The sequence below is a fragment of the Gymnoscopelus microlampas genome (assembly GCF_963454915.1).
Source record: "Gymnoscopelus microlampas genome assembly, chromosome: 3".
Taxonomy (NCBI): domain Eukaryota; kingdom Metazoa; phylum Chordata; class Actinopteri; order Myctophiformes; family Myctophidae; genus Gymnoscopelus; species Gymnoscopelus microlampas.
This window is the reverse complement of record NC_139940.1, coordinates 45,089,937-45,101,970: the sequence shown is the minus strand read 5'-3', so window position 1 is coordinate 45,101,970 and position 12,034 is coordinate 45,089,937. Positions and strand designations below refer to the sequence as shown.

Below are 12,034 nucleotides of genomic sequence, written 5' to 3'. Positions count from 1 at the left end.
CAATTGTTTGTATTCATCATATCACAAAAACAATACAATGATGCCAGCATAACATAGTATACATACTGTATAAACGAAAACAAGATACATACACAACTTAAACTACACCCTTTTCCTGACACCAATCACAAAGCCAGTTTGTTTTTTGACGGTGTTGGGTCACTTGGGGTGTGTTCGATTTGTCTTTTATTGTTTGCAAGTTCATCAATCTCATCTTTCAGCAGCCCTGCGTGTCCTCCTTTTTAAGGTGTGAGTTTTTCCCGGAGACATACATACATTAGGCCTCCGCAGAGATGGAAGTTCACCTTGAATGTTGTCAGTCTGTTGTGGATTTCACCTTGACCTACAGTTTGTAGCCTAACAGTTCTTTCTTAGCTGCAAGAATGATATGCAGTAGAACTGTACAAAGGCATTAGGCTTCATAGCCATGTGGTATATGGTTATTATACCACATGTAACTCCTCTCACAACATCTCGCACAGGTCGGTTCTTTATAAACGGGCATTTATTGCTTCAGGCTTTCTTTCATCCCTCAGTCATGCTGTGAGAACTATATGTTCACACACAAAAGAATAAACACAGAATCAACAACTTGCACAGTACATAACATAGACCAAATGAAAATACAATGACAGCAATGTGCAAAAAGCAGCTTAAGCGTGTCCATCAAACACAACGGCAACATCAAAGAGACATCTAAAAATAGAATACCTCGTTGGCCGCTTGTTGTGCAAAAGAGGTTCTTTGTCCCTTTGTCCTTGGCTTCAGACGTCTTTAACAACTTTAGCAGCGCGATATCACATTAAAACTGCACATTTACAGAGCTTAGTCAAACCGGTTCACACCACCTAGGTGTAATGACGTGCATCAATCAATATTGGTTCAGTGTAGTGCTACTGCTACTGACACTGACATGTTTTCACATTTCAACCTTGCATGAAATCAGGTATTTATTTATATCATGAAATTATTATGAATTATGCTTTATGAACTTATGACCATTCTTTTCTGTATTTCATAATTTTTGTACTATTATTTTTTGTTAGCATTTTAATAACAGCACTTACACCACACCTACAGTATAAACCAGTATCAGATTGCCAACCCAGTTTATTATATAAAAAATACACAAACAAACACAACAAAATAAAAGTTTCACAACAGTTTGGTCCATTCACTCCATTTCACATTAACTTCTGTTGATATTATGTCTAAATATTGTTATGACAACTACAAAAGTAGCTTTATTTCAGACGGATAAATAGCCTTATTTCAGGTCTTTTAACATAACTGTCACGATCACATCTATACCTATTTCCACAGTCCTGTTTTGGCTAACCAATAACCTTAGGGGCTCAGATAGTGCGAGCGTGGCTGTGAAGATGGCAGACAACACTGCACCGGGTTGACACTTCCATCAGCCCCGCTCACAGAAGCTGCGCCGAGATGCACTTTCTCTGGAGGAACTTGAAGAAGACAAACAAAAGAGCAGTGGTGGGAAAAGTACTCAAATGTTTTACTTAAAAGTATCAATACTGCAATGTAGAAATACCACAAGTGAAAGTCCGGCAATCAAAATTGACTTGAGTAAAAGTACAAAAGTATGGGCATCAAAATGTACTTAAAGTACCAAAAGTAGAAAGTACTCATTATGCAGAATCCTTTTTTACATTTTATACACGTTTTAAAATGTATAAAATGTATACAAATCTTTTGAAAATAGCAGATCTACAAGCTCACAACGCGTCGCATCGCGACGCGTTGTGAGCTTGTAGATCGGGTATTTTCAAATGGCCGAAATGTATAGAGAGCTGAAATGGTTAATGTATGTTTTGTAATAATAATCAAAATCTACAAAGTAACTAGTAACTAAAGCTTTCTAATAATTGTAGTGGAGTAAAAGTAAAACGTTTGCCTCTGAGATGTAGTGGAGTAGAAGTAAAAGTACAGAAGATTGGAAACACTCCACTAAAGTAAAAAATCCTGAAAAATACAGTACTTGAGTAAATGTACTTAGTTACTTTCCACCGCTGCAAAAGAGCTCCTCATAGAGCCTCTAGAGGAAGGCCGACTCTGACCCTGTCCCGCAGTTGACACTTGGTGGAGAGAGGTGGTCTTTTTTGGCTCGGTATACCTTAGGCTCTCAGGCTATAAGCTGCGGAGGTTGATCACCTTGGGGGGGGTTCATGAGCTCTGCGGGGAGCAGTGCTCTACCCTTCAGCGTCTCTACTGCCGGATAGAGGACAGTGAAAGAAAGCAGGAAAGATCGCCAGAGAGACTCAACTCGTATAACCTCAGCACCGGTTTCAAGGTCCTGCCCCCTCAGGCAGGAAGAGATATGCAGCCCATTTATTCAAGAAGACATAGGGCAGTACCAGCTCCTTAATAAACACAACCCCCCTGATGCATGATTCCTCTCACCAGGACCAACTGGACGTGGTGTGCTAATATCTAGGCCTGTCACAAATATTATATAAATCGCCTAATCACAATGATTTGTCTTGAAGACGTTGCTTTTATTTTAACCCGTTACGACCTGGAACACATCCGTATCATCTTTTGATTTGAGCTAAAAAGCATTATTTTACGCTTTGGCCAATCTGGGAACCCATCGTCAAATAAAAAGAAAAAACAGCGCCCTCTGCTGTTTTTCACTTATTCATTTGGCTCTGGGCGGAGCTGTACGGAGGACCCGTGCTCAGGGAAACCGGGGGTTTTGGTCTGCCTTCAGCCTTCCACTTCCGCTGGTGTTTTCATTCCCACTAACAATATTTCTACACGGAACACTAACACCATTTCTCCCAGAGAACATGGATCGTTTTGCTTATAAGCCCACTTGTTTCTATAATGAAAGAACAAGTTAAAATGTTACTAACTTTCCGTGGTTTTGTCGGCTCCGAGGACGCTATTGTTAAATGAGTTTGGGTTTGTTTTCAGTGGGGAACGAGACCGGAACCGGAAACAAAATAATACTGGTTCCGTTTTTTGTCCCGCCTCTGTTTCCTGTCTAGCGATCAACTTTGGAAGTGGTTATCTCAGCTTGTTGTTTTCCTCTCCGCATCCACCACTCTAACGTTTTTGTCTCGTTCTCCAAAATGGAGGCACGGATCGCGTCGCGGTTTTCAGTGTTTTGTTCTCTCGGATCCCGTGTTTGTGTCGAACCAAATGAACGCGGATTTTAAACGGATTTAGCGGGGGCTATGGCGAAATCAAAAAAACAAAAAAAGAACAAAAAGAGCTTGGCACTGGTAAGTACATCATGAGATTAGCCCTTGGCGGTGGATGTGTTAACGGGTTAAGCCTTTTAAATGTAGACATATCTTTTATAGCAGTAGAAGTGTAGTTACCTCTTGTTCTTATTGTCTGTTGCCGGGTTGTTTTAACCGTGATGTATGTAGTTGTTGTCTTGTCTTGAGTGTATGTATTGACCCGAGCAAAATGATTTTCCCTCATGGATAATAAAGGACATCTAATCTAATCTATTGGCATTGTGTTGGAGTGCAGTTCTAATCCTAAATGGATCCTAGTTTAAACCATGCTGCAGCTGTCACCCACAGAATGGTGTGTAGACTAAAGTAGACGCGGCATATAGTGATACGTATCAGCCGTCTCTAACTGCAACATTGTTCAACTTCTGATCTTTCACAGTAAAATCCTGGGTCCATAAAGACCGGGAACGCATCTGTGTCATTTTTAGATTTCTTTGGCTATTCAAAAATAGCAGATCTACAAGCTCGTAGCGCGGCACCGAGTGCCGCGCTACGAGCTTGTAGATCTGCTATTTTTGAAAAAATCTTGAAAATGTGTGCTTTGCTTCTGGGGGGTCCCTAGAACGAAATATTTTGAGATGGGTGTCCGCGGCCTCAGGTCTTAAAGTGAACATTTGTAACTCAAATCGTTGCTTCTAGGGGGTCCCCTGGAACAAGATATTTTGAGATGGGGGTCCACGGCCAAATATCATTTTGGTGGTCCTTGACATGAAAAGGTTTGAGAACCACTGATATAGAAACATACGTTTTTTCAAAAAACTGTTAGGATTTAGAAGACATTTGTAGAATCCCCAGACGAAAAGATTTGAGTTAAAAAATGTTCGCTTTAAAAAATATATTGTATATTCAAATATTTTTAGAAATTGTCATGATTTTTCAAAAAAATAGCAGATATACAAGCTCATAGCGCAGCACTCGTGCTGCGCTATGAGCTTGTATATCTGCTATTTTTGAATAGCCAAAGTATAAGATAATGGTTAAACAGATGCTTTCCTGGTCAGATGTTTCCAGCACCAGATATTATGATTATAGACAAGACAACAGATAAAAGTGTTTGAATCGTCTCAAATAAATGTTTTACTGTCGTTTTGGAGAAGATGCAGAGTTGAGATTCCATTGAGGTGCGGAGATGCTGTCTTGACACCCTCCTTCATCACACCCCTGCACCCCAGCAGATCACCCACAAGCCTTTGCTTTAATCTGCTTTAATTTTATGATGCCTTCAATTCATTTTTTAAATTTTAACTTTCACCTACTGCTTATGACCATAGGCCTCTCACGGGAGCATTTTTCCTGCTCTGTATTTTCAAAGGGTAAGCCCGTGGCAATGATACATTTAAAAAATGTTTTTTAGTCACTTTAGTTGATTGCTAAAAACCTAAATATATTCAGATAGATAAGATGTTTGGGAGTGTTTTTCAAGAGTTTCAATACCCTTTTAACCCAGGGGTTTTCAACTGATTTTGACCCAGGGACCACCATCCTGACTAAGAGCAACCTGCGGACCACCACTATTGTGCGTGGTGGGTCCATCATAGACCCACCCCACTTTTTTCCCCGATATCCGATATTGTCCAACTCCTAATTTCCGATACCGATATCAACCGATACCGATATATGCAGGCTTTTTCACCAAAAGTCAACTAATTGTCAGGAGCATCACATATCTAATCAAATAAAATAGCTATAATATCAATATAATAACTTAAAAAATACAGTGATTGTGTTTGTTTTCAATGAAGTGAGTCCTGTGACTCAATGGTGAGTCCCACTTATCTTAGATTAGATGTTGGCCTATTTGACGGTGCAGAAGCATAATTGCTTTATGCCTATAACATTAACGAGCGTCAACGAGTGTCAGCTGGACACACACACCTGCCCTCTGCAGTGCTCTAATTTGAAAGTGACTGGGGTCTCTCTTTCCTCAGCAAAAGCCCTTGAATATGATGGAATATGATTAAGGATTACTGTGATTATGGAACGCTCACATTTCATATCACACAAACCATACAGTGTGAACTCCTGAAACGTATTAAAAGCAACAATTTTGAATGTCCTTGACAAGTTTGAGAAGCACTGATATATTATAGCAACATACGTTGCTATAACAGCACACTGTGCCGCGCTTATGAGCTTGTATTTCTGCATTTTTTTTTAATATCCAAAGAAATCAAAAAAATCATACAGATGCGTTCCCGGTCTTAATGGGTTAAACAGACATGGAATATACAGATTTGAACCCTGTCCCTCGCGTTCACTAGGAGCATAATGGTCTGTACTGGCTGAACCACCAGGCACCACCCCGGAGCGTTATGCTGAGTTTTTGAGGTCATTGACAGTGTCTGGACAATAATCTGACTGTGTGTGTGTTCGTGTGTGTTTGTGTGTGTGTGTGTGTGGCCTTCAGATGATGTTGCCGGAGGGCGTCCGCAGAGACAACACAAAGATGTACGAGGAGGTGGAGATTCCACCCAGCGAACCCATGCCCATCGCCCTGGAGGAGAAGCCCATCTACATCTCTGAGCTGGACGAGGCAAGTGGCACCATGTTTGACTGCTTCTTAGTGTGTCCGGTGTGTGTGTGTGTGGTTTGTGTGCTCTAGTGCAGTGGTTTTCAACCTTTTTCATGCCAAGGACCCCTAGATTGTCTTGATATACATTTGGCGGCGGACCCCCATCTGAAAATGTTGTGCCAGGGACCCCCCAGAAGCAAAGATTTGAGTTAAAAATGTTTGCTTTCAAAAATACATATATTCAAGGATATGCACACATGTTCAAGATTTTTTCAAAAATAGCAGATCTACAAGCTCATAGCGCGGCACTCGGTGCCGCGCTATGAGCTTGTAGATCTGCTATTTTTGAATAGCCAAAGCTAAGTGGTTAAACATGATTGTGACGCTATTAACTAATTTTGCTGGGGACCCCCTGGTACTCCCTCAAGGACCACTGGTGGTCCCCGGACCACTGGTTGAAAACCCCTGCTCTTGTGTGTGAGTGTGGGTGTTAGTGTGGGTGTATTGATTGATTGATATCTGTGTTGATCATGACATAAAAACATATGTCACGTGTAACATAACATCTGACCCACATCTTCAATATCAATACAAGAGTTCTAGAAAGATAAAACCTTTATTGATCCCGCGGGGGAAGTTCGCCAAAGGCAGCACAGCGGTTAAGATGCAGATTACAGGGCAAAGAAAACATGCCTGTAGTACATCACATCCAACGCAACACCATCGATAATTGACACGATACAGTGCAGGACGAAAGAAACACTTGCGTTGTATGTATCCCCCGGAAGCTGTATTTTTTGACCAATCACAACACGGCTTATAAGCCCTGAGAATGTAAATTGATCTGCACGACATCAACGGGACTTATTTGGGCTGTACTTCATCTACTTCCTGTACTTCCTGTACTTCATCTACTTCATGCACTTCCTGTACTTCTGCTTAGGCACTTTCAGGGGCAGTTCTTTTTTTCTCAGAGATTTATTTTTTCCGGCTTTTATACCTTTATGGAGAGGACAGTAGACTGACAGGAAATGGGGAGAAAGAAGGAGATTGACACGTAGCAAAGGCCGTCGGGATCGGGACTCGAACCCAGAATCAGAATCAGAATCAGTTTATTGTCACATCACAGGTTTACAAGGTAAAAAAGTGGGTGAAATTCGTTTTTTTACATCATTCCCATCGCAACGTTAATTTCCATAGAAGAGGGGGGGGAGGGAGAAGAAGAAGAGGGGTGGGGGGTAAGTGGGAAGGAGATCAAACAAGAGAACAGCAGCAAGGCCAAACAAGTTATCTACATATTTACAAAAGTACCTGAAGAAACAAACTAAGGTGCCTGAGCATAGCAGCAATGTATGTATACTGTGCATGATATACTTCTGGACGTTAAGGTGCTTAGAGAAAAAAGAGCACAATAAAAAAAGACAAAAGTCAGTGCGTTATACATGGGGATTAAGGTGCAAAAGGTCAGTGCGTGTCCCTGAAGGTGGACTGACCCTGGTGTAATCCGCAAGTAGCTCCATGAGGGAGAGCAGCAAAACAAAAGAAAAGTCATTGTACCTGGTGTAGTCCACACACAGGTGTGTCCGAGGGGGAGCTAAGTCCAAGTCATGTGTCCCGCAACACACTGTCAGGCTACATTGAGCCTAGGTGCCGGGACCTAGGTGCATCATCCACATTTTGGGCACGTTGTTGCAGGAAACATTTCAAAAAATACAGAACATATCGGATCATTACAACTCATACCGCTTTGCGATGCGACGCATTGTGAGGTTGCTGATCAGGTGTTTACGCTATTTACGTGCGCCGTGTGCCGTGCTTCGCATGCATGTCCATCAGGCTGACAGGAGAGTTTGCGGGTTGCCAGGGTATAGTATAGCGGCATAAGGACCCCAGTCCGGTTCCTTCCTGCAGCTCTGTGGACGGACTGGGGGCTGTAATGGCCAGTGAGTGATGTCGCCTCTTAATAGAAAGTGCTGTAGCTCTCAGCCAGCTGTCAGCGGACACAATGACCCGTCACTCTGGCTGACAGCTTGACTGACATACGCACACGGCAATGCACCCGCGCACGCACACACACACACACACACTTTAACCCATTAAGACCGGGGACGCATCTGTGTCATTTTAAGATTACTTTGGCTATTCAAAAATAGCAGATATACAAGCTCATAGCGCGGCACCGAGTGCCGCGCTATGAGCTTGTATATCTGCTATTTTTTTTAAATCGTGAAAAAAAATAAAAATATATATATATATAAAATAAAATAAAAAACTGTTCGGATTTTTAGAATCGGCCTCAGGTCTTAATGGGTTAATTCCATCACACACACAAAACACCCGTTCCCTCAGCCCGTAGTAGGGGGTCAGCGAGCTGGACAGAAGAGTGCTGTTCAATACCACCCCCTCGCCCCCCCCCCTCGCCTCAGCCGGTTTGTGAGGCCAGTAAAAAAAGAATCCCACCCACATCATTGCCTTTGAAAGGCACTGGACCCCTCCTGTCCCGCAGAGTGGTCTCTGTAATCCATCACCACACGCCCGTACCAGTGGCTATCTGGTGGTTTCCCAAAGGTCACCTGCGGGGGGGGGGGGGGGGGGGGGGTTGATTTTGGCCTTTGGTTGATGAAGTCCCTTTCAGAGCAGTACGTATACCCGGTCGGCTGTGTAAAACCATGGAGCTGCAGTTTTGTCACGCTTCAAACGTGAGGCCGTGTAACTGTTCAACCTCTCTTAACCTTCCTGTCACTCAGGCTAATGGACGTCATAATAAAGTAGGGGTCAGCCGTGGTGTCTGGCATGTGTCGGTGTGTGTTTGTATCTGCACGTTGCCGTAGCAAATTAACCCATTAAGACTGGGAACGCATCTGTGTCATTTTTTTAATTTGAGCTAAAAAGCATTATTTTACACTTTGGCTATTCAAAAATAGCAGATCTACAAGCTCGTAGCGCGGCACCGAGTGCCGCGCTACGAGCTTGTAGATCTGCTATTTATTTTGAAAAATCGTGAACATTTGTCCCAATCTTTGAATATATATATGTTTTTTTTTTTACATTTTTTACATTTTTAACTCAGATCTTTGCTTCTGGGGATTCAACAAATGTCTTCTAAATCCTAACAGTAAAAAGAAAAATTATGTTGCTATATATCAGTGGTTCTCAAACTTTTTCATGTGAAGGACCACCCACAATGATGTGTATTTGGCCGCGGACCCCCATTTCAAAATAGTTTGTTCCAGGGACCCCCAGAAGCAAAGATTTGCTTAGTTAAAAATGTATATATATATTCAAAGATTTGAAAAAATGTTCACTATAAAAAAAAAAGCTATGAGCTTGTAGATCTGCTATTTTTTGAATAGCCAAAGAAATCCAAAAATGACACAGATGCGTTCCCGGTCTTAATGGGTTAATGAAGGGGTTGGTTTCGTCATGCCTATGTGTGGCTGAGTTGTCGTTGTTGTTATGTTCGTATGGTGTGTGTGTGTGTGTGTGTGTGTGTGTGTGTGTGTGTGTGTGTGTGTGTGTGTGTGTGTGTGTGTGTGTGTGTGTGTGTGTGTGTGTGTGTGTGTGTGTGTGTGTGTGTGTGTGTGTGTGTGTGTGTGTGTGTGTGTGTGTGTGTGTGTGTTTATGAGAACACTGGAGCCCCGTGGTCCCCTCCAATGCTTGTCACTTAAAATCTTCATCAAAGTCCCTGAGTGCTAGACTATTAATGTGTCCATTAGGCACACAAATAATATGCACAGAGACAACGTGTCCCCGCCGGTAGAGAGACTAGCATCATGTATATATGCTGTTGTCTGCCAAAGTCTCACACCCATTTAATCCTTAACAAATATATTATCTCTTATAGCGATACACCCATTTTATTTTTACAGGTATAATATATGTGTGCGCGATAAAAGACGGGCTAATGGGGAGGCTAGACTGGCAGGGCCATTGCCTCTATAAGCACTTCCTCACAATTATCACTGTGACTTTTTCACCAAGCTTTTAGCCTTTGTTCCTCCTCTGTCAGCGCCTTTTGACTTTTTAGCTACAGCCAGCCAGCCAGCCAGCCAGCCAGCCGTGTCCTGAACATAACACAAAAAGTAAAAAAGGCTGTTTGAGGTTTTTAGGCTTTTAGCCCATTGAGACCTGAAGCCGATTCTACATGTCTCCTGAATCCCAACAGTATTCTGAAAAACGTATGTTTCTATATCAGTGGTGCTCAAACCTTTTCATGTCAAGGACCCCCAAAATGGTGTGTATTTGGCCGCGGACCCCCATCAAAATATTTTGTTCCAGGGACCCCCCAGGAGCAAAGATTTGAGTTAAAAATGTTCGCTTTAAAAATATATATATTCAGAGGATTTGCGCACATTTTCACGATTTTTCAAAAATAGCAGATCTACAAGCTCATAGCGCGGCACTCGGTGCCGCGCTATGAGCTTGTATATCTGCTATTTTTGAATAGCCCAAAGTGTAAAATAATGCTTTTTTAGCTCAAATCTAAAAATGACACAGTTCCAGGTCTTAATGGGTTAAGAGACAAAAAAAAAGCAAGTGCTCTCTGAAATAAAACACCAGGACAAGAGTTCACCTAAGTTTCTTAAACAACTAACTACTTCAGCCCTGTTTTCAAATATGTTTATACATTTTTCATTACGTTTTTGCTTATGAAAGCTTACAACAGCATCCCAAATTCCCAATCTAAAAGATTTTAGATCAGAGGGTAGCACAGGTGCAAAAAAAAATGGGACCCGAAACAGACCCGTGGATAATTGGACCGGTGCGAACGGTCCCGAGAAAACCAATAGGCTCTATGCACAGCAGCCATATTGGAAAGAAATTGGGCCTCTTCTTACTTCCTTCACAGGTGTTACCACTAATACTAATTAAGGCTCTGTTCCATTCTGGTCTCAAAGTGTGGTCCAGGGTTCCTTGAGGGGGTTCCAAATGGCCCCTTACGGGTGTGTAACTCTGAGAGTGTACATTTGTACACTCTCAGAGTTATGGGAGTCCTTGTAATTAAAAGGTTTGAGAACCACAGTGCTACACTAAATGGAATAGAGTCTTCATTAGTATCATTGGTAGCACCTGTGAAGGCCCAATTTCCTTCCAATATGGCTGCTGCGCATATAGCCTATTGTTGGTGCGTTGTGTGCTTGTAGATTGGCTATTTTTTCGGCAAAGAGATTTGGTGTAGAGGGGGAAAAAGGAGGGGACCAAGTATAGACCCCTGTGGGACTCCAGTCAATGAAGTATAGAGTTCAAGTAAAATGTAAAAGACACCCTAATAGCCGACCACACCGCTAATGCCACACTCTCCTATATGTCAGTAGCTCAAAATGCCTTTAAGTGAGCTCAGATACCTTAAACCCATCTGAAAAAAACCCAAAACAATAAATACAAGACAGGTGTTTAACAATAATTTGCGAGGCGAGGAGAGGGAAGAAAAGAAACACACACACACACACACACACACACACACACACACACACACACACACACACACACACACACACACACACACACACACACACACACACACACACACACACACACACACAACTATAGCAGTTGGCAGTGGAGGAGACAAATGACTAAATGCTGCAGCGTTTCAACCCCTCCAGCTGGGATCTTCTCCCCCGACAGGTATAGGAAGCAAAGCGTCTGTAGTCCCTAAATCCCTCTTTTCCCTTCAACAAACTGCTTTCCCTCTGGGAGAAACCCCCCACCCCCTCACACACACACACACACACACACACACACACACACACACACACACACACACACACACACACACACACACACACACACACACACACACACACACACACGCACACACCACCATCTCACACAGTGTTAGAACTCTATAAGTGGATTCCTATCAATTAGCGCTTCTCAGGAAGCGCAGCGCAGCGCAGTGTGCGTGTGTGTGTGTGTGTGTGTGTGTGTGTGTGTGTGTGTGTGTGTGTGTGTGTGTGCGTGTGTGTGTGTGTGTGTGTGTGTGTGTGTGTGTGTGTGTGTGTGTGTGTGTGTGTGCGCGCTCTGAGGCACCTGTGTTTATTTGAGTTGCCGTGTCCCTGCCATCTCCTTGGGTTACGAGGCGAGTACATCAGAAGCGCAGTGGGTGGGTGTTCTTCGGCAAGTGCGTGCGTGCGTCCAGTGGTGGAAAAAAGTACTCTTATGTTTTACTTAAGTAAAAGTATCAATACTGCAATGTAGAAGTACTCTGTTACAAGTAATAGTCCAGAATTCTAAATTTATTTGATTAAAA

The 12,034-nt window shown here is 42.6% G+C and overlaps 1 protein-coding gene across 1 annotated transcript in view; it reads left to right on the top strand.

Moving 5' to 3' along the window:
• Window positions 1-12,034, top strand: part of ascc3 (activating signal cointegrator 1 complex subunit 3) — a 293,488-nt gene that overhangs the window by 76,788 nt on the left and 204,666 nt on the right. Inside the window, exon 10 of the mRNA XM_084052068.1 lies at window positions 5,677-5,802. Coding sequence (XP_083908194.1) covers window positions 5,677-5,802 — 126 coding nt within the window. The remainder of the gene's footprint in view (window positions 1-5,676; window positions 5,803-12,034) is intronic.